General features: G+C 37.6%; 1 protein-coding gene across 3 annotated transcripts in view; it reads left to right on the forward strand.

Annotated features, from left to right (window-relative positions):
• Arhgap18 (Rho GTPase activating protein 18) overlaps positions 1-23,967 on the forward strand; it is a 174,202-nt gene that overhangs the window by 116,705 nt on the left and 33,530 nt on the right. For all 3 annotated transcript variants that reach the window (XM_047558357.1, XM_047558356.1, XM_047558358.1), the window contains exons 3-6: positions 3,199-3,434; positions 7,160-7,223; positions 12,154-12,320; positions 21,275-21,440. In XM_047558357.1, coding sequence (XP_047414313.1) covers positions 3,199-3,434; positions 7,160-7,223; positions 12,154-12,320; positions 21,275-21,440 — 633 coding nt within the window. The remainder of the gene's footprint in view (positions 1-3,198; positions 3,435-7,159; positions 7,224-12,153; positions 12,321-21,274; positions 21,441-23,967) is intronic.

Below are 23,967 nucleotides of genomic sequence, written 5' to 3' on the forward strand. Positions count from 1 at the left end.
TGGTAGCCTTTCACATGTTTGAGGATACTTATCTTGTTTTCAGCCAAGTTGCTTCTGTAAGGAAATTTTACATGAAGAACTCTTGTGTGTGGTTTTCAGACCTATTGTAATTTTGATCATTTTATCAAAGTATAGCATGCCAGATAGGAGGCAGTGCCACAGGTTTAGCCAGCTGATCTAAGGACACAGATTTAGACAGTGGAAGATGGCTTTACCATTGTTATCGTCCGTAGTTGCTTTTTTCTTCTGTTGGCCCTTAATTTTTCTCAAGTCTCTTCCCAGCCAGATTTTTCCACGTGCTTCACTAATGAACTTGATAATTCTGGAAGAAACATGTAATACTTATTTTTTCCTTTAATTTCACACCATTTCTTTAATCTCTTAAATTTAAGCAGTCACCAAGTTTTTGATACCCAATTTTGGCTTCTGTTGTATTAGCTTTCCTTTTATGCAATCCATAAATTTGTAATATGTTTTGGTGTGTCTGTTGATATAAAAATGCCAAAAAGGTAAAAGCTAATGAGTGCCTCTTCATTCACTAATAAGCGACTTCCTTCTCAATGGAGTGGCTACTTAACTAAATGACTTTTGATTGGGTTATACAGAAAAATCAATATAAGATTTTTCTTCCTTGTTACAACATTGCTTAGAAAAATTTCACGACTTTTTTTAATTGGGGATTTTTTTAAATTTAATATTTCTTTTTTAAAAATTAACAATATATTTATTTATTTATTTCTTTATTGTAGTTGTGTATGGGCAGAATGCCTTTTTTTAATTTGTTTATTATGTGGTGCTGAGGATCCAACCCAGGGCTTCACACATGCCAGGCAAGCACTCTTTCACCGAGCCACAACTCTAACCCAAGATTTATTAATTTATAAAATAAAATTATAAGCAACTCATTCCTTGGTTTCTCATTCATTTTTCTCTCATTCTTCCCCAAATACCTTACCAGTCCAGACTTATTTGTGATAATATTGTTTCTCAACCTTTCTGTCTCAATAATTCAAGATGGAAGCAGCACACAGGTGGTTTGTTGAATGAGGACATATGCTAGAGAAAACAGCACTGAAGCCAGATCCACAGGTGACATCAGTTGTTTCTTAGTTCCCCAGAGTTAAATTAGATTCATACGTGATCTTGTCAATTTGATGGTCAAGAAGATTGGCACATGTCTGTGATCCCAGCAACTCGGGAGGCTGAAGCAGGAGAAGCGTAAGAGGCCAGCCTCAGCAATTTAGTGAGACCCTCCACCACATAGCAAGACTCTATCAGAATTAAATGATTGGGGATATAGCTCAGTAGTAAAGCATCCTGGGTTCAAGTGTTCAATCCCCACTACCAAAACAATAATGGAAGATTGGGGATGGTTCTACATGTCCACACTTTTTTTTAGACTTTGAGTTTTACTTTTTTTTTTTAATGTACTGGGATTGAATGCAAGGGCACTTTACCACTGAGCTACACCCACCACCCTGAGCCCCTTTTTATTTTGGGACAGGGTCTTGTTAAGTTGCCAACGTTGGCCTTGAACTTGTGATCATCCTGCCTCAGTCTCTTGAGTTGCTAGAATTACAGGCATATGCCACTGTCCCCTGTCTACCTCTGTTTCTTAATGAAATAAAATATACTCTATAGTAATAATGTTTTCCATGTAAAGGCAATGTCTTTTTTTTAAATTCTAGTAATTTGGTTTTATACATCTCTGACAAGTTTTACCCGAACAGAATTAGTAATAATGGTTGATTTTATGTCAATTAAGTAGTTTTTCATTTTTTCTTGCAGTGCTGAGGATTGAACCAAGGGCTTCAGGCATGCTAAGTGTGCACTCTGCCACTGAGCTACACCTCCAGCCCCCTAGTAGTTTTTAATGTAGTGTACATACAGTGCCTTGCACTTCATTGATTTCTGCCTTCACAGAATGTATGCAGTGTAGAAGAATAGACAGTGCTAGTCAGTGCTATCAGGTGACACAGTCTATAATAGTGCTTTGCAAAGCTCTTCACATGCAACGTTCCTCGACTGGTTATGAGGTAGCTGGGATGGCTGAAATTTATTTTGCAGATAAGAAAAGTTGCTGAGGCTGGCTAGAACTTGCAATCCTCCTGCCTCAGTTTCCTGCAGAGCTGGCATTTCAGGTGTGTGCCACCATGAAATCCTATTTATGTATACTTTTCATTATATCATTAACAATATAGTCAGCCTTTGATATCCTTGGGGGATTATTTGCAGATGTGGGATCTATGGATACCAAACTCCATAAATGCCAAACCTTTATATCAGATGATTATATCAATGATATAAGCATTGGCTTATATCATCCTCTTATATACTTTAAATCATTTCTAGACTACTTATAATATATAATACAATGTAAATGCTATATAAATAATCATTAATACTCTATTGTTTAGGGAATAATGACAAGAAAAGAGTGTGTACATGTTCAGTACAGGTGGAATATTTAAAAAATATTGTCATCATGAGGTGGGTTGAATCATCAGATCCAGTGTCTGCAGATGTGGAGGACTGATAGAATTTAGTTTACTTCCTGCTTTTGGTGTTTTGAATTGATTCAGTTATTAGTTTCTTTATATAAATTCTTTTTTGTTGAAAATAGGATCTTTAAAAAAAAAATGTAAAAAGCCACCTAATCTGATGTGCTGACTTGGGATTAGAAACATTAATTTGAAATTGAATAGTTCCCAATGTCCAGATGCTCTGTTCTATTTTGCCACATTCGTCAGCTACAGTGAAGAGAAAAAAAGCAAGTCATTACATAAATTAGCCTTGCTGTCCATGATATGCTGAATCTAAGCCAAGAAACCAGGCTTGAATGTATATCCCCAGCACCAACTTCTCTCTGTAATTTGATGGAAGTAAGTTATCTTTGCCTTGCTTGCCCATCTCTAGAAGGGGAACACTATCATTCTCTCTAAATCTGCAGGGAAGATGTAGAGGTTAATTACATGTGAAGTCATTAAAAAATTTTTAATTGAGTAGATAGGAAATCGACCTAAAATTTGATATCGCTATGGCCAGAGTGGATGGCAGTTGTCCAAGTTTCTGATAATGATTCTTAGCACTGCGGTTGGGTTACAATAGAAGAGTTTCAGCAGGAATTTTTAGCAGCTTAAAAAATATGAAAGTTCTTATAGTTTGTGATTTAAAACCCAGTTTCCCCCACTGTCTTAGAGGGAGAATTGGAAGAAGAGTGGCTCAAAGAGGCTGGTCTGTCCAATCTGTTTGGAGACTCTGCCGAGGACCCCCAAGACAGCATGGTGTTTTTATCCACACTGACCCGGACCCAGGCAGCAGCTGTTCAAAAACGCGTAGAGACGGTCTCCCAAACCTTGAGGAAGAAAAACAAACAGCACCACATTCCTGACGTCAGAGACATATTCGCTCAACAGAGAGAGTCCAAAGAAAAAGTAAGTTTTCTTTTTGTAATTTGAGTGAACAGATGACATGCCTGGTCTCACGTGGATCAGTCCAGTTTAATTCAAAGCCTTGCAGATTTAATGAGCACTTACATAACAGACACCAAGGCTCCATCCTTGCAGTGAGCAAAAGCATTGATCCCTGCCTTCTTGAAGTTACGCTGATGTGGCAAAAAGCTAAGCAAACCAAAATTCAGCGTGATAATCCTCTAGGGGAGGATGGTATCCTCGAAACATTAGATGTACCTACAGTGCCACATGGGGTACCTGGAGAAGCTACCTAGGCAACTGGACCAATAGAGAAGTAGGAGGTAGAGGAGTCTTCCTTATCTGTTAGTACCTGCAGGAGAACTGGTGTTTTCGGACTCGCTTAAGGATGAACAGAGGTGAGGTATGGGGGATCTAGTGGCAACTGAATTACAAAGTAGAGACCCAAGATGCAGAACAACACTGCCTTTGTAGCTGCTACTTAGCACTGTACCCAGCACATGGGAGATTTGAGTAAATACTTGTCCAGGTGATTGATTTATTAATGGAAGATGTTGAAGTCTGGTAGAGGCTGGGGAGGTGATGAATAAAGAAATATGAGAGAAGGAATGTATGGTAAAAGGACCAGACCTGTGTGACCCAGAACAATGCCAACAAAGTAGCCAGCTGGCAGGTTACTTATTATTTATCCAGGAGGAAGCGAAGAGCTAGCACAGAATGTAAATTACTATTCATTCTTTTATCAGGGAAGTCCTACTACCAAAAAAAATGTCTTCTGAACTAAATGGTGTTTCTGGGTCATGGTAGATTTACATTCTGACCCCAATAGCCTAGGAGACACAGTGAGGTGGTTGATAGGGGAAATGAAAGGATTCTGGGGCAAGGATGGTAATGGTAATAGTAACAATAACACTTGCTGCTAACTGCTCTACCTACTTTATCTCATTTAATCCTACAACTGTCTATAAGTGAGGTGTTATCATTTCCATTCTATGGCTGAGGCTCATAGACTTTAAGTGACTTGCTCAATGTCCCGTATGTACTATACCCAAATTTGCCTGACTCTGAAGTACATGCTTTTAACCATTCTCTGTCCTGCTAAATTTTCATTTCCATACATGATTCTGATATTAAGCATTCTGAATCTGAGATTCTATTTACACTATAAAGGAGGGACAATAAAAATTTTTTTTTTTTTTTTTTGTACTGGGGATTGAACCCAGGGTGCTTAACCATTGAGCCACATCCCTAGCTGGTTTTATAGTTTATTTGAGACAAGGTCTTGCTGAGTTACTTAGGACCTCGCTGAATTGCTGAGACTGGCTTTGAACTTGTGATCCTCCTACCTCAGCCTCCCTACCCACTGGGATTACAGGTGTGCACCACCATGCCTGGCAAAATTTTCTAATTTTTTTTTCATAAAAAAATGGAATGGAAGGGTTTATGTTTAAGATGTCTTTCTGACATATAAATTTTCTTGTTTTGTAGACATTTCATTCTTCCAAGAAATTCTTTCTAGTTACAGATTGCTACTCGATTTGCATGGCCAATTGTGGGTCAAAACCAGTCATTTATAGGAATTCTAGGATCACTAGATTGCTCCACGCATTGGTATACGTTAAGCACCTCTTATCAGCCAGTGGTGATTTGGGACATCTACTAGTATTAGAGGACTGGACTAGGTTTCCAGCTATAGAATAATGAATGGCAGAGGAATATAGTATCATGACATTTCCTTCCCAATTAAAGGACCCTCCTAAGGGAGCTAAGAGGAAGTGAAAAGGGAGAGGGAGCCAAGAGCTGAACCTAGCAAAATACATACTGTGGGATTCCTGCCAATCTCCAAGAGGATGTTGCTACTTGGTTTTAGAAGCAGCCTTTTTCAGCAAATTCCTGGTAATGTCTAAACCACATGGTTTCGAGTCCAAGGTAATTGGTGGATTGTATCATCGGATGGACTCATTAAGAGAGAAATATTACAAGCAAATTAAAATAATATATACCCACTTCCACGGCATCCCTTTAATTGAACACCACAACCCATTAGAAATGTGCTCTGCATCCCTCCAGCAAACATGCACCAGCTGTCTCCACTTGCAAATCTTCTGTCCTCCAGTCAGTGCGTATTCAGCTCTTCCATTTTAAATGCTTTCCTATGAAGCCCTTGCTGACACTAGGAAATATAATATAGAAATGAATTCCATCTGTACTGCCATCTTCAATTGCTAAGGAAAACAATTCCAACCACATAGTCCAAAATATGCGTTCACGTGCAAGATTAGAATCACTTGTGATGTTCACTGTCATGGAGGGCCTGCCCTCTGCTGGCTCACGGACAGAGGGAAGGAGAAGGTTATTGCCCTGGCCTGCAGCCAACTAATGTGGTGTCATGTGCCCCCGTGATGTGGGAGTCACCGTCTCTGTCCTGGGAGTACATGTCTCTTAGTAGTATACCAATGGCATATATATACCTGCCCTAGTATCTCTTAGTAGTATATCAATGGCATATATATATACCTGCCCTAGTATCTCTTAGTAGTATACCAATGGCATATATATACCTGCCCTAGTATTTTTTTTTTTTAGACACGTGGAGGGGAGTCCTCTGTGACTAATACCGTGAGGTGACATTGTGGTAAGGGACTGCTAAGGCTACTATAGAGATGGAATCCAATGGGATGATTATCTTAAAAATAAGTCATTCAAATAGACCCTTTGGTAGTTGATCCAGATTTCCCTTCCTCATCATCAAGATCCTTCTAAGCTTAGCTGGAAAGGAAGAAGTGCTGTCTTACCACCTTGACTGGCAAGTGGATCCAGCCGTGCTTGACCTTGTCCATCAACTTTGGAGAGTTCCACTATTGGGGGGTGGTCACAACACCAACCCCTGGACAGAAAGAGATTCCTTTTAGCTTTTATTGCCAACTTGGTGATTTGGTTTTAATTTATCTCACGTTTGTTACTTATCTTTTTTTTCCCGTAAGAATTTCAATTTTACTTCCATTTTGGTTTTTGCATTATTAGATATATTTCACATATCATAAAATTTACCCAGTGAAAGTGTACAATTCAATGATTTTTGGTCTGTTCATAGGTTTTTTTTTTACCATCTCCACAATCCACTGTAGCACATTTTCATCATCTCCAAAAGAGAACTCAGGCCCATTAGCACTTATTCTTCACGTCCCCTTCTCTATCTTAGGCAAATACTTAGCTACTTTCCAGCTCTGATTTGCGCATTCTGGACGTTGCACACAAATGGAATCGTAAAATGTATGGTCTTTCGTGACTGGTTCCTTTCACTTAGAGGGAGGTTTTCAAGCTTCATCCATGTTGAATTGAACATTGATACTTCATTCTCTTTATGGCCAAATAATAATCACTTGTATGTATAGACCACATTTTCTTCTCCACTCATTACTTGATGGATATTACTAGCATGTTTGTCTTCTCCCCTCAACTGGATAGTGATGTTTCGAGGGGCGGGGATCCTCGACATTTTCCGTATTCCCCAGAGCACTTACTGTTGCAGCCTACGGTTGTGGGAAATCATGTAGTTATTGGACAGTCGCCTACTGATCATAACCATAGTGCCTTTCCCCCACTGAGACTGTTACAAGTCTGAGCACATTTCTTGCATTCTAAAGGTTAGTAGCGGAATTATTTACAATCCCATTTTCTCTGGTCGTGAGTTGGAGATGACTAAATGGCTTGTTTTCTATGTTTAGGCTCCAGATGGCACGGAATTGCAGTCAGTCAGAACAAATGAAAACAAATACCAAGGAAAAGACGGTATGTTGGACCTGTTCTCTTGTGGTTTTTTTTTTCTTCCCTTCCTTTAACTAGTATAATAAATAGTTACAACCTTTTAAAACATTTGCCTTGAATTCTAGTAAGCAAATTGTATTAAAATACTAACATTAGGTCCCAAGTTGATAATTATATGAAGTTGAGCATATAGTTGGCTGTTGTCCTTTTTTTAAATGTATATCCCAGTCTGATCCAAAATCCACATATTTACTTTCCTGAACCCTTATCATGTACAGAGATGTTTACCTCATTTAATATACTCAAGAACTCTGTGGACAAGGGCCTTGGTGCATGTCTGTAATTCCAATTACTCTGGAGGCCAAGGCAGGAGGATTGCAAGTTTGAGGCCAGACTCCACAAATTAGTCAGACTCCTTGTCAAAATAAAATTACAAAAGGACCTACAGATATAACTCAGTGGTAGAATGACCCACAGTTCAGTTCCTACTACCTTTGAAAAACAAAAGAAAGAAAAACAAGAGAGCAAAAACTTGATGGTAGGCATTGCTTTTAACCCATTTTTCAGTTGAGAGAACTGAGCTTTAGAGATGTGAATTCACTTTCTCAAGACCGCACAGGTAGAAAGTAGAAATGTAAAAATATTAGTTAAGATTGTTTGAGTAATTGATTATAATTCTCCTTTTTATACTTTTTCTCCTTGAATATTATTTCAGAGAGGAGTTGAAAGTTCAAGGCATGGAAGAAAGTAAATATTAAGGTTCTGTTCATATTTACCAAGAAAAAAACTTAGTTATTTCATTTGTTTATAAAAGAAATGTGTTCTAAATTAAGGTCTTAGGTTTAAGCTTAAAAATACAGTTTTTAATTGTTATCACAAAGGTGAATTTTATTTTCTGAAATCTCAGCATCTGGGACGTTCACACCATTAATAGTGTTGCATTTGGTTTGGAGATGGGGACGGGGTATCAGGTAAACTAAGTACTGGAAAGTGTTCCTAATTGTCCCATGAAAATCCTGCATTAGACCAGACATGGTGACACACGCTGTCATCACAGCTATTCAGGAGGCTGAGGCAGGAGGATCGCAATTTTGAGGCCAGCCTCAGCGAGTTAGACCTGGTCTCAAAGATTATGCATTAGGCTTAGATTGTATGAGACATTTTACAGTTTTAGAGCATCCAGCATCAATTTCTTCCATATTTTTTCTCAAAACTTTTCTCCTGTGCCCCTACTTTAAAAAAAAATGCATACATGTGCCAGTGTGTACGCACACACGTGTAATTATATCTATAAAAGCCCATACTCAGCCAGGTGTGGCACATGCCTGAAGTTTCAGCTACAGGGGAGGCTGAGATGGAAGTTCCAAGCCAGTATTGGCAATTTAGGGAGACCATGTTTCAGAATAAAATTTAAAAAGGGGCTGGGGATATAGCTCAGTGGTAAAGCATTGCTGAGTTCATTCCCCTGTAGTGGGGGAGGGGCGCACTTGCTTTTTCTCTCTATTCTGTGATTTTTTTTTTTTTTTTTTTTTTATGGTAGTGTTATGTATTATTTCAGAATGAAATTCCTGGGTGTTTCCTCAAGTCTGTGTGCCAGCAAACTCCAAAATGGCAAGCCAGCTGGCATCGACATCTCTGACCTGCAAGAGAGCAGAGTCCTCTGGGAGACGGGCGGACGTTTTGTGCCAGTGTCAGTGTGCTTCGGGCCTTGGGGAGGAGTGACTGGCAGCTCTTTAACAGACGCTGGGGACAATATTGTCCTTCATGTTTCCCTCTGTTGTCGGAGATTGTAATGTAGGCTATAGCAACAAAAGTTCTGGAAGACAAGTTTGGTATATGAGCACTTTCCAGCCTAGATTGCAGCCGGCAAGGCGATGTGACAGTCATACTGCCTGATTGACATGTGCTTTTGCTAAGCAGCGGGCATTGAGCGTCCAGTAAGAACAGCAGACCCTGTGCATCTCCATCCATGGCACCAAGCAGTAACGGCCACACCTGTTCTGGGCACTAGCCGGGGAGCCAGGGGTACTGTGCAAACAGTGGAAGGTTCAGAATGACATGCATGGAAATGGTGACCAGGGTTCCAAAGTAGAGCCGTTTTCAAGATCGGTAGGCATGGGTGACATCGTCGATTTTAAATGCTTTCCCTACCCTTGAGTTTTCAGATATGTTCAATCCATGATACTCATTCCCAATTAAAAAGGTATAAGATAGGAAGGTGGCAAGGGTTGTCACATTTCAAATCAATCCACCACTAAGTATTCACCTAAACTTTTCATCAAACCTACAACTCTATGAAAGACGCAGTGATTGTTTGGACATATAAGTAATTTCCAAATAATTTTTTAAAAAATTTCATATTGTTATGTATACTTTCTTCTTTCTAGAATTTCCTTGGAAGAAGTATCTTTTTAATGTATACTTTTTTCTTTTTAGAATTTCTTTGGAAGAAGTGTCTTTTTAAAGTAAGATATTTCTGAATATTTTTGAACAGTTAGAAAACTTTTAGGAGATTTGTAAAGTATTTGTAACCTAGTGCTATTATCCTTTTCAAAACCAAGGGAAAATAGATTAAAGAACTTATACTTTTTACATTTGAGGATTTCAAAGAACCAAAAGGTTTACTTCAACATCCTCTTTTAGATTTTGTCTTTTGAGGGGTGGGGAGATAGCTCAGCTGGTAGAGTGCTTGCCTCGCAAGCACAAGGTCCTGAGTTCGATCCCCAGTACTGCAAAAAAAGAAAAAAGATTTTGTCTTTTAAGAATAGATTTATCACTTTTCTTATGCAGTTAACCATCTATTTCCTATAACAATGTCCCTATAATTATTGATATTATGGTGACGTTGTTGTCCCCATAATTATTTTCCCGAATGTCTCCCTTAACTCAATTTACCATTTGAACTGAGTCTTTTATACACTTTATATTTGCCTTGTTTCTGGAGGAGATTCATATATTTTAAATGCATTCTAATTTAATTAGAATTATCTCCTTTTGAGTTTAGCCTAGTCGTTTTGTGTCAGGTGGCAGGGTAATTGTTAAAACACTGACCACAAACATTCAGCTGCTGAAAGGTAGCTTCTATTTTAAGAAAATGGCTAATTTTTTTTTTTCCTCTTAGAATGGTTTCCTAGGAAATCAATATACATATTCACAGGAAAACATAAAGCTGTATAAACCAATGGGAAAATAGAGTTGGGCTTTGGCATTTGTTACTGTTTTTAAAAACAATAAAAACTTACAAATATTTTAAAGTTATGGCAGGCAGGCTGTTGGAAAAACAAAGATGGTAGCAAATGACACCAATTAATATCAAGTAGCTTTAAATTTATTACTTTTGGAATCAACATAGGTAAATGCTTATTTTCTTAACTGCGAGATACCTCCAGGCTGGTTGGGCCAATGCAAACTGAAAACAGAGGCTTCTTAATCAGATTTCAAGATGGTGACAATAGAGTGTTAAGCCATGGGTGGACCCCTCTGAGATGGGAGCCCCTCATGACTGCACAGGTCACATACTCATGAAACCCACCCTGCTTATTTAATGGGAGTGAATAAGACTTATAGATTTATATTTATTCCTTAATTTTATTTTGATTAAAACAGGTTTTTTTTAAATGACTATAAGTGCAATATTTTATTAACAGCAGACTTTTAATATCAATATGTATATGGTATGCATTTATCATATTTCAAAATTTACCTTCCATCACTTTGTGCTATCACTCTATGAGCATGTAAGCATGCAAATGAACTATGTAAGTTATTTTTTAATTCAGGGCTTCTTACCATGAATCAAACCTCTTCAAAGCAATGTCAACAATTCCTCATGGGTGCCAGGGTTTTTCTAATGTGAGGTGTGTTAAAACTAAAAATGTACCAAATGGTCAAATGTAGAAGTATTGTCTTCAAAGCTTTAAGCTTCTGTTTTAAGCAGGAGGGAAAAATAGAAGTTCATTGGTTTAGACAAAAAGGAATGAAGGGAAACGGGGGAGATGGGGATAGGAAAGACAGTAAAATGACTCAGACACAGCTTTCCTATGTTCATGTACGAATACAGGACCAGTGAAACTCCACATCATGTGCAACCACAGAATGGTATCTAATTAGAATCAGTTATACTCCATGTATGATAATATGTCAAAATATACTCTACTGTCATGTATATCTAAAAACAAGAGCTTGTGTTTTTCATCAAAGATGTTTTGAATGTGAATTCTTTCCAGGAGGATTAACAGCAAACAAAAAATTAAAAACACAAAACAAAATTAAATGTGCTACATTTAAATCCTTGAAATGTTGATATAAGAGATTAAACTTACTTAGCTAGGGTTGATAGTTGTAGGAACTTTTATGCTCTTTGATAAAATCAGGTGCAAAACCTGTTGGTTCCTGTACCAGTTACCTCCAGATAACTGCCTGCCACAGTGGTGAGTTTTTGGCATTAGCTCTTATTTTGGAATTTCTACTATGACAGGTAGGTAACATTCCAGAAAGGAAAAGCAGGGCGTGAAACAGGTTTATTCCAGGAATCTGTTGCAATGTGAGGAAATTAAATGCTAATTCTGAGAGAGATTACAACACTTCTGACCTCTCCTTTTTTCTTTTGATTTTAATTCCCCAGTGTTGAATAAAATTACATTGCCACTATGAAATTTTGTAAGATTTTCCATCAAGAGTTTGATATTTCCCAACCATGTTTTTTATTTGGACCCCATCTAAGAACTGTGATCTCCAATATTCCACAATTGGACCATGGGTTTCCGGTTATCCCTATCTTCTGTCCCCTTTGGCCCCATGGATAGGATTTCTTGAGCATATTTTTTACCATGAAAATAATAGTTAATTATTATCTTGAGAAAGTAGTACTGTTCTCAAAGGTTTTTATATAGTCAATGCACTAGAAGTTTTTTAAAAAATAAAGCAAGCATGTGATTGGGTCTTTTCTCCCCAGACCAGGCTTCTAGCCTCCTTGGTGATAAGGAGCTGATGCTTCCACTGCCTGAGGACACACCTGCCTCTGAAACAGACATCAACCTGGAAGTGTCATTTGCTGAGCAAGCAGTCAACCAGAAAGAGGGTAAAACACAGAAGAGCGAAAGCAACGATGCCTCATTACCCGTATGTAGCATGTGTCCAGATGGTACTAATAGAATCATTTTTTATCAGATTCTTATTATGAAAATCTAGAACCCAGGGCCAAGTTGAAAACCTGATACAGCAAGCACCCTGACCTTCATAGATTCATTCAGCACTTTTTTTTTTTTGATTCATTGTACACAAATGGGGTACAACTATTGTTTCTCTGGTTGTACATGAAGTAGAGTAGCACTTATTAATATAGCCTTTCCTCTCTTTCTATGTATGCCTTGAGATCATCAAGGGCATACAAAACAGCTACCATACTTAAGAAACTGACCACTAAAAAGATAGCTATATTGAATAGAGAGTCATTAATATTTCTCCAGTTGGTACAAGATTGGCTCCTCCCTTCATTAGACAGGTTTGGATTTGAACAAGGGACATTCATTTTGTTTGTAGTTTTATCTTTCTGGTTTCCTTGAATTGAGCTATCTCCCCTTCTTTTCCTTTAATATTTTTGAGGCGTCCAGAGCAGCTTTCTGGTTTTGTCTGACTGTTTCCTGCTGACTGGATTCAAGTTTAACATTTCTGGCTAATGGACTATGGGCGATGTTTCAACCTCTGATCTTATCAGAGGAGGGGCATGGTGTCAATCCTGTTGGGATAGACATTTGATCACTAACTTGCATAAGGAGATATTCACTAGATCTTATTATAACGAACTTTTCTTGTGGGCAGTCAATACAACTTGGTGGTCCTTGAGATTGTGCGACTGTTCTATTTGACAGTAATAACCCATTATCCTTGCCTGAAACAATAATTAAGCTATTGTTAAAAAAATGATGATTTTCTATTATTCCTTCTGTACTTATTGGCTGGTCATCTTCTGTCATCATTGGTTTCCTTATATTTTTATTATTTTTGAATATCACTATGGATTTTTTTCATTCAGTGTTTCATAAATCATTATTATTTTCCTTGATGTTCAAATTTACCCAGATTTGTCCAGGGGGAGCTCCTCCGGTCTGGTTCCTAAGTCATTTTAACATTGTCCTCATTTTAAGTTTTCTCAACTTTCTGGACAAGATGTTCCAGGCTCACCTTGTAATTGTCTCCCCTTAGACTTGGAAGCAGTCATGTCTTCATGAAGCTCTGGTTCCTTTTAGTGGTAAATTACATTTAGAATCCAAGTCCTCTGGAGTGTTCTTATTGCTACCGAATACACACACACACATATACATCTATATACATTTTGTGTGTGTACACACACACACACACACACACACACACAAAACTAGCTATTCACATTTTATACATGCAATTAAACATTCAACATCCAGCAATCATTAGTGCAGGGTCAGACCTGAGTTAGCCCTATTGCTATCTAGTTCTCTCTTCTGTGTTATTTGGTAAACCACATCTGAATTATATTATCAGTAAATATTTGTGTTGCTAAAAAGTTTAAACATTTTAAACTTTTCATGTTCATGTTGCCATTACTATACCTTAAAAAAAACTGACAATTATCATTTTCAAATCTCTAGACAATGTTCATGAAATTTTTGATACAATTTGAAATTGGATCATTTTGTAGTTTGAGGGCCCTCTCTTCCTTGTCCATATTCCTCTTTCTTCCTCTGTCCCTCTATTCCTCGAATCCCTCTGTCCCTGCCTCTGCCTTCTTCCTCCTGTTTTCCCTCCCCCCCTTTCTTCCTCACCATTCTCTGCCTTCTTTCATTCTTCTTCCTCTTTCTCCCTGTCTGTCCTTCCATCCATCCTCCTGTCTGTCCCCGTCCCTCGAAATGGATTTGTTGAAGAAACCTTGGTATTAAGTTGTAGAGAACTCCCTGTGACTAATCCTTTCCCTTACGATACAATTCAACATCTTCTGTTTTTAATAAATCGACTTCAGATGTATCAGTCTGAGGTTCAACTTCTCTGTCAAGACTCCTTCTGATAGGTGGTTACCTGTTCTCTATCAGGAGACTTGCAGTGTCTGGTTGTCTTGTTTTGGTGAAAATAACAGCTGCTGCCAATCAATACAGTTTATTCCTGGTTAGAAAATGCTGATGTTCTAAATATTTTCTTCTTTCATTTATTACTTTGGATATTTTCTTTAAGAAACACTTCCTTGAAATGGTTACTTTCTCCATGTATTTACTCGTTTTCAAAACTTTTTGATTCCTTGGCATTTTTTTTACCAGCAATCAATTACTGTTTGTGTGGGTTTTATAAGAATAGCATCTTAACACATGGATTCATACATATTTGATGTGATGCTAGACAACGTTTCACAGGTTTATCTGGTGTATTTTTCTACTGCAGTCCTAAAATTGTCTGTTTTGGTGAGAACCCCCGGTTTCATTTAGTAGAAACACATTTTCCTGCCTATGAGCAGGACACAAGGTGTGTTCAGTCTCTGGGTTGGTCCTCATTTTCATAACTTTTAAGAGGACAGGAGAACATCTATATCTTTCTTCCATGCTCACAATTGTGGTTCTTGGGAAATGGCAGGGGACATATTTAGAATGTCACAAAGACTCATTTGCTTTATTCTACATTAATGCAAAGAATATACTACATTAATGCAAAGAATAGTGATTGCTAATAGAGATTGCCATCATTAAGAACACAAGGAGATGGCTTAACCTTGCTTTTCCTCAGTTTTTCTGTGTTGAACATATTCCAAAAGGGATTTCATACGGTAAAATTATTATGCTTTAGGATAGTTATTCTCTGTGTGGTTAAACACCCGACTGCATACTTGTTTGGGTTTCATTTACTTGATTTTATTTTTAGTTTTTAGAGATTGCTTTTTTTTTTTTTAAATGTAATTTTGTCTTATAATTGTGTAAAATATTTGCAATGGTCCAAAAGTCAAATATAAAAACGTGTATTAAAAGTCTAGCTTTTATTCTTGAGCTACCACTCTGTTCAGTCCCTATTCTTAGATGCAAGCATCCCCCTTTTTTTAAAAAATATGGTTCATTCTTCTGTTCTTAGTTAAACACACTTATCTGAGAACACATTTTCTCCACCTCGATTTTATTTATTTATCTGATGTATATCTAGAAGATTGTCTCATAGCAGTGTAGAGAAATATTTCTCATTCCTTTTTGGGGGGGGGCAGTTACCAGGGATGGAACCCGGAGCCACATCCCCAACCCTTTTTTATTATTTTATTTTGAGACAAAGGCTCACTAAGTTGCTGAAGCTGGCCTTAAATTTGTGATCCTCCTGCCTCAGCCTTCTAAGCCACTGGAATTATAGGAGTGCACCACCACCCCTGGCTCTCATTCCTTTTTATGGACACCCTTCTCTGCTGTGAGGCCGTATTGCAATTTATTCAACCAGTCCCCTAATGATGGATATCTGGTTATTTCTAGGCTTTCTCATATTTTGAAGAATCTATTTTTAATTCTAGTGGGGAAAGTAAAGGTGTTTGCAAAAGTTGATCTGAAATAAAGTTCCATGCTCCCAGATCATCCTTCATTAAAGTTTCAGGGTGAGAGTCTTCATCACAAAATATGGAAAGGCTTGAAATCAAAGGTTAACATAATCTAGCTAAACAGAATAGAGACATTGTTGACTACAACAATGGAATAAAATATAATCTCCACTTGTCTCAAAACAAGACTTCTTCTGCCATTTTATTTTGTTGCACAAACTAATTTGTGTTCACTTACCATATTGATTTTGTTCATGTCATGCCCCAGGTTTAAGAATGACATTTCTTTTTCTATTTCTCTGTTGTTCTATATTTGTCAAGCAAACCTTAGACCCTACCTCTATACCTATGCTTCTTGTTAAGTCTTTCCTGACTGTGACCTTACGTTACATAAATCACTTGAAATCAGCTGATAAGCTGTCATTAGTATGTGTTTAATGATGACTAATTTGTCTGTTTTCTAAATTTTTTAAAATTCTAATTTGTTGTACATGACAGTAGAATGCGTTTATACATTTTGATCGATCATACATAAATGGAGTGTAATTTCTCATTTTTCTTATTGTACATATTGTAGGATCAGTCATATGTACATGAGGTAATAATGTCTGTTTTTACATACATGCATCTATTCATTTCTCAACCATATTTTAAAATTATGCATGCCTTGCAGAAGGCATGGGCGTATTGTAAAGTTTCTACAAGTCCTTAATGTGGCTGATGAAGTGAATGTTTATAACCACCCCTCAGAAGCAGGTATCTAAGCAGAAACAAACCTTAAGTTCCATTTCCACTCTGTGCTTCCCTGACTCTGTAAATAAGCAATAGGCTTTATGTAATATGCTATCCTGTTGACTGCATTTCATATGCGCTTCCTGTTTCTTAAAGTACTGAGCAGGCTTTGTTTTAATTCTTTATGATCTCTCCGTAGATTCAGGTTTTTGCTCTTAAATTTGAAGATCAGGTTTTATAACCTTTTAGATGCTTCAGTTTGAAAATTTAGCTACTATGCAGTATATCTCAGAAATTATGCTCTGCACTTATTTTGTTCCTTTATCAAAAGATCTTTGTGAGGTAGGTAGTGTCCCTATTTTCCACATGAGTAAACCAGTTAGGTTACATGGCATGCTAAGGCTTGACTTTGGTGACTAAGCTTTGGACGCTTTCTCTTGCTTTCCTTTCCAAGCTGAAGCTGGAGTGATGAGCAGAAAAGTCAAGTTCATCATTACTGATGAAATGCCCGTGGGCTACCTTGTACGGCAAGGCCTACAAAGGAGGGGTATAGTCAGGGAGCGCTCCCTAACAAATTTATCAAACATGGGGAACCAGTAACCTTATATTTTTTGAAAAATTTTATTTCATTTTTTGCTTTAAGCGCATTTTTCAAAAGGTAAAGAACTTTTCTCTTGCCAAAATTCCATGGTCTTCTCTTAACCAAGGAACTGAGCCATCCAGTCTATTAACTAAACAAAAACGACAGGAAACTTCATAAATATTTAAAGCAGCTGCCATGAATTAAACATTGGGGTAAAGAACTAACTCCTTCATTAAGTACAGTGTTTAAATAAATAAATAAGCTCATGACATATATTGCTAGGTAAATCAAATGTTTGAACTAATAATATTTCAGGTTTCTCTAAACATTTACCTTGGGTAGTTCTTCAATAATTATATTACCTGTGTTTGGCTTATTAGACCAAAAACAACTGATTTTAATGAAACATTTAGGACTTTTTAAGTATGTGTAAATGGTTGGTAAATATGGTTGGCTCAGCCCATCAGAAAACAAAGTCATTAGCATAAATATAGGGCCATGCGTGAGAAAAATGTGACAAGTTTTGTGTGATTTAAAAAGGAAAGCTTAGTCAAAAATCACAAAATCCGAATATCAAGAACATTGGGGGGGTGTTTGAGTACATGCTTCTCTCTGTAGCGAGGGTGTCGCCATCCTATAGATAGGTGGTTGAGCTCCTGAAATGTGCCAGGCATATGACACACAGGGTTATAGAGGTGATTAAGATGTAGCTCCTGTCCTTGGGGGCTCCCAGCCCTACGTCAATACCTATCAACCTAGATTTCCTTCTGCCTGCTGCTTTCTGTCCTCTGTCTGCCAGGTGGATTGTTGGGGGAGGGAAGGGATTGGAGTAGAAGAGTATGGTTACTGAATTTGGGATCGAGATCTGAATTTGCATCTGTATTTTGTCACTGGCCATGTGGCCGCATTTAACCCTTTCTACTAAGCCTCATTTTCCATACCTACAATATTGCCATAGTCATTCTTACCCTTTTGAGACTTTGGCAGAATATAAGAAGTAAATATGAATATTATCCTTCTCGTTTTTTTCTTAACTTGCTATAATACTTAGCAGAAATGGAAAACCATGAAATGTGGACATTATTTTAAAAGTTCTTTGAAGAAATACAGGAGTAATTCTTAACCCTTTTTGAGAGCTTGCTTTGTGCCATTAGGGCCTCACCACAGCTTTATAAGGTGGGACCTGGTGCTATTCCATCTCACAGGCTAAGAGGCTGAGGCGCAGAAGGTGGTGGTGTTTGCCCAAGGTCACATAGCTAGTAAGCGATGGAGACTGGTTTGCCACCTGCAGCCCCGCTCCACATCCTTACGCCCTGTGCTCTACACCAGGCAGGCCGTCCACATCAATGCTGGAAATTCAGTTAGGCTCCATCTTCCATGAGGTCCATTCTTATACTGTTTAATATTTTCATAGGACAAAAATAGATGACCCAAAGCTGAGAGAGAGATCTTTTCTCTTTTAGTGGATTTTTAAAAAGGCACTCAGATGTGAGTTTGCTTGAAAGGAATTAGCTATAGATTTTATGGGACAATGGAACCCTCAAATATTGTGGTCTCAACTCCATTATACTGTTAAAAATTGAGGCCCTCAAAGAGCTTTTGTTTATGTGGGTTATACCTATGGATGCTCATATCAGAAATTAATATTAATATTGAGGAGCTAGGGGTGTGACTCAGTGGTAAATTATGGGTTTAGCATGCTTGAGGCCTAGGTTCAATCCTTGGCATAATAATAAAAATAAAATAATAATAATCCAGCTGGGAATGGTAGCATGCACACACCTGGAATCCCAGTGACTCAGGAGGCTGAGTTGAAGTTCAAGACCAGTCTTGGCAACTTTAGCAAGATCCTGTCTCAAAAAATAAAAGGTCTGGGATGTAGTTCAGTGATAAAGCAGCCTTGGGTTTAATCCCTAGCACCACACACAGTCTGTTTAAAGTAACTGCTACCATCAACATAAAAGCCCTTTTAAAAATGGAAAATAGCCATGTTTTGTAGAACTAAAATTTGAGAAGTGTGGCATGGTTTTAATTTTAGCATTCTCTAATATCTGGCCTTAGTAGGTCAGCTGTATTCTCACAGCTCCTTCTGGATTAATCTGTTGCAATGGTCCAGATCATTTACCATGGGAAAACTTCTCTGCATGCTCAGGAGAGGATGAGAGCAGAAAAGGCAAAAGAATGTCTTAGTATTAATTATTAAAATTAACAATTTTGAATTAACAAGTTTGACCTCTAAACCTCTTGCAAGAGTATTGGGGACCTTGAAGAGACTGTGCTTTCACACCCCTCTTATATTAATGTTTAGGCTATGAGGTGTTAATGACAAAAATCAGCAAAGCAAAGGGAGTAAAAGGGAATTAGCTGAACATTCTCGACAATTAAATGAAGAAGGTAAGGGTAAACCTCACCCATGTCATCTGGTGACAAGATTTTTTTATCAGACTGCTAGAGAATGATCCTTGGTTTAGTTGGCAAACACAGCAGACTGCAGTTTGTATTAAATATGCTAAAGAAATTCATCTTTTCCTCTTGTGGTTTGTTTTCTTATATTTAATGAGTTTAATATTAAGAGTAAACTGAGCAGCTATGAACATTGATGTGGCTGCGTTACTGTAGTGTGCCGATTTTAAGTTCTTTGGGTATAAACCAAGGAGTGGGATAACTGGGTCAAAAGATGGGTTCATTCCAAGTTTTCTGAGGATTCTCCACACTGCTTTCCAGAGTGGCTGCTCCAATTTGCAACTCCACAGGCAGAAGTGTGCCTTTTCCCCCACATCCATGCCAACATCTATTATTGTTTGTGTTCTTTATAATAGCCATTCTAATTGGAGTAAGATGAAATCTTAGCGTTGTTTTAATTTGCGTTTCTCTAATTACTAGAGATGTTGAACACTTTTTCATATATTTATTAATCACCTGTATGTCTTCTTCTGCAAAGTGTATGTTCAGTTCCTTGGCCCATTTATTGATTGGGTTCTTTGTATTTTTGGTGTAAAGTTTTGTAAGTTCTTCATAAATTTTGGAGATAAATGCTCTATCTGAAGTACGTGTGGCAAAGACTTTCTGGAATGGAGGAACTTTGGATTATGTAGAAGGAAACGAGAGGGAGGAGAGTATGAAAAATGGTGGAAGGAGACAGACATCATTACCCTATGTATGATTACACGAATGGTATGAATCTACATTGTGTATACAACCATGAAAACGAAATGATATACCCCATTTGTGTACAGTGAATCAAAATGTAGTCTGTAAAAAAATTAAAAATAAATAATCTGGCAAAAAAAATATTAAGAGTAGTAGAAGATATTTGAGAGATGCATAAAACAGCTAATATCACAGACTTGCTTGTGGTCCTGGACAGCATCTCTACATTTTGGTGTATTCAGCTGTGAAAGGAACAATGACTAATAATGGCAACCACATAAAAGCCATTGGAAAGTGGTGATGTTTAAACCTCACAGCAGCACTCTAAATTAGGTGGCCTCCTTCTCTTTCTCTTCTTTTTCTCTTCCCTCTCCTCCCATTTTGCAGAAAGAAAAATTAAGTAGTTGTGGAAAAACACAGCTGATAAGCAGCTGGGTGACTGGCAGTCTTTAAAGTTCATGCCAGCTGCCATCCCATGCCCCGTGGCCTTTACCAACCTGACCTTGTGGAGGGTATAGTCATGGCTACTCTTCTTCCTCTTCCTATTTATTGTTGTCATGTCATCTAACTCCTCTTCCCCACCCCCTCATTGTTCATCCCCAACTTCTAATTTTATTTTGTTTTGGGTTATACTGGGGATTGAACTCAGGGGTGTTTTACCACCAGCCCTTTTTGAGTCAGGGGGTCTCTCTAAGTGACCAAGTCTGGCCTCAAACATTCCATCTCCTGCCTCAGTCTCCTGAGTTGTTGGGATTACAGGCATATTACCACCACGCCTGGCTAATCTTTGGTTCTTGAAGACCTACTGACTGGTAGGCATTTTCTCTTCTGGGTTTACTCTTTTGTCCTGCAGTATTGATATGAGCCCTCCAGTGATCTGGTTCACTGTCAGGTTCTGGAACTTCCACGGCTTTCATGATAGGACCACTCTGCGTTCTCACTGGAGAAATTCTATCACGGATTTCCATGTCACTTAATCTGAATGTATCTTCTTTATAGAGTTAAAATTTTTTTTCTTCCTGTATTACCAAAGAGATTAGACACTGTAAACTTTCCCTCTATTAATGGTATTTATTTCAGAATTTCAGATTGCCAAAAGATAAAACGGGCACCACAAGGATTGGTGACCTTGCACCCCAGGACATGAAGAAAGTTTGCCATTTAGCCCTAATTGAGCTGACTGCTCTTTATGATGTATTGGGTGTCGAACTGAAACAACAAAAAGCTGCAAAGATCAAAATGAGAGGTAATCTTAAAATGAAAAATAGTTAGATTGACTTCTAAAGCTGCAAAAAAACGGACTTGGCGTTTTAGCAGTATTCTTGGGGGTAGGTACCAAAGCAAGTACAAATTCACCTGGAGTTCAGATTCTAAAACACTGCCTTCAAAAATTGGGTAACTTGATAAAAATATACTGTGTCCTCAACTATAGAAAATAAAAGCATATTAAAATAAAGGCAAATTATTCCCACAGAAGGAAATCAAATCAAAGAGTCATAGCTTTATGCTCTCTCCTTTGAAAGCTGTTTATTTAAAAAGACACATTTGGTATACATATTTTTTTTTTCCCAAATTCACATCTTGGAAAAATAACTTTGAGCTGGTTGGTTTTAAATGATGACTTTTGCTTATTCACTGGTTAGAAAATATTTGGGTAGTTAGTATTTTGTCCCTTTGTTCACTCACATGTGACTTCTCACTATTTTGCAAAAATATTTCTTATCCTATTAAGAAAATGCCATTGTAACGTACGGTACCACTAGATTATACTAATCCTATATATGTGTAGTTTTTCTTTTGTAAGCAGCTTGCTTTACCTATTACGGAAATAGAATTTATTATTTGTAGCATGATAAAGAATGAACCCCTCTCCGGTTTTTGTTCCTTTGCAGTTTTATTAGTCTGGAAATCCAGATAATTCTCTACTGCAGAGCTTTACTGTGCAGGACTCTTTGTCCTCTTGTTTAACCTGAAAGGTGCCTCCTAAAGAGACACCATGAATGAGGACCATTGAGTTGCTATGGTAACATTAGCTAAGGCAAGTAGTCACCTGGTTTAAATGTTAGAGGCCGTTTCTCTGTAGGACTGAAGTGTCCTTTCCCTTAGGTCCCCTGTCATGGTGGACCCACGGTGGACCTCATTCTGTGTTCAGTTCCTTGGAATATTCTAACTTGAGGCCTGGAATGGTGAATTTGAGTTAAAATGTGCTTCTGTTTTTACTTGAGTCCCTTGTGAAGAAAGAAGACTTCACATCTTTTCTAGAAGCTCATCATAAAACTTCCAATGAAAAGATAGAAATGTAATTTAAATAACCATAACCAAGTTCTCATGACTTTTTGTGTATGTGTTTTAAGAATGCCATTCTAGCAGAGAAATATTGTTCTTATTAAAGCTATCACAGATAAAATGGAAGAGTAGAAATTCCAGTTTAAAAAAAATTTTTTTTTTTTTTTAAACCCAGAGGCACTAAACCATGAGCAGTATCCCCAGCCCTCTTTATTTAAGTGATGCAGCTGGCCTCAAACTTGTGATTTTCCTACCTCAGCCTCTTAAGTTTCGTATGCTACCACACCCAGCTAAAAAATATCTTTCTCTTGTCTAAGCTGTTTACATTACATACTAGATACTTGGCATTCTTCAGTTACATTTTTTTCTTAATTCCCCAAACTAAAAAGCTACTTCCTGTATTACTAGTATTCCCATGAATGGCATCTTAGTGTCCAGTGTCTGTCCTCAGACTACAAGGTCATTCCTTTCTCCATGTTCACAGATGATTTTTATTTCCTCTGATGATATGTGTCATAAAAGAAATGCTACCACCTCTGTGGTAATTCTCCACGTGGTGATGGGGATGAGGAGGAGGTTTTGGGTAGGAACTATGCTCAAGGCATATGATAGTAATTTAGAAAAATTATAAATGATATTACCTATAATTTCTTCTGGAACTATTACCAAATATATGTGTGTGTATATATATGTTTGTGTGTATATATATATGTGTGTACATGTATTTAAAAACCCTACAGATTTAAATTTAAGAATACCAAGGTGTCTACTGTGTTTTCTAAATAGAAACATTTTTAGACTGGGATCATAAAGTTGGTGGATTTCTCAAAAAAGTATGTATTTATACTTAGCTGTATTGTAGAATGTCAAATGTCATTTTAGAATTGAAGAGATGAGTAATACTTGGTTTTGAGCCATAACTTTTAATTTAATTGAACTTAAGTGAACTGAATATTTATATGTTCTCACAGTAGTCTGTTTTTCTTCTGTAGCAGTTCTCCCTTTTCTAATTATTTCAGTGATTATTTGCAATCATAGTGTTATGGTTTGGATCTGGAAACCATATCTGAGGGCTTATGTGTTAACTCAAGACTTGTTTCCCAATACTACAATGTTCAGAGCTGGGCTTTGGGGCAATAAATAGATCATAAGGTCTCTGACTTTATGGATTAATCCATTGATGGATTCATCATTTAAAGGCCTAGTGAGGGGTGATAGAAATTTAGGAGGTGGGACATAGTTGAAGGGAGTGAGGTATGCCTTGGGGGTCTGCCCTTGGGGACTATATCTTGTCCCCTATCCCACTCTTTGTTTTCTGGCCATCATAAGGTGAGAGCTGCGTTCCAACTTGCCCTTGTGCCATGATCTCCATGTACAGGCCCATAGCAACGATGCTAGCTGAGCCCATGGTCATGAAGTTTTGAAACTGTGAGCCAAAATAAATCTTTCCTTCTTTAAGTTGTTTGTCTCAGGTATTTGTCACAGTG

This window comes from Sciurus carolinensis, chromosome 7, assembly GCF_902686445.1.
Source record: "Sciurus carolinensis chromosome 7, mSciCar1.2, whole genome shotgun sequence".
Lineage (NCBI taxonomy): Eukaryota > Metazoa > Chordata > Mammalia > Rodentia > Sciuridae > Sciurus > Sciurus carolinensis.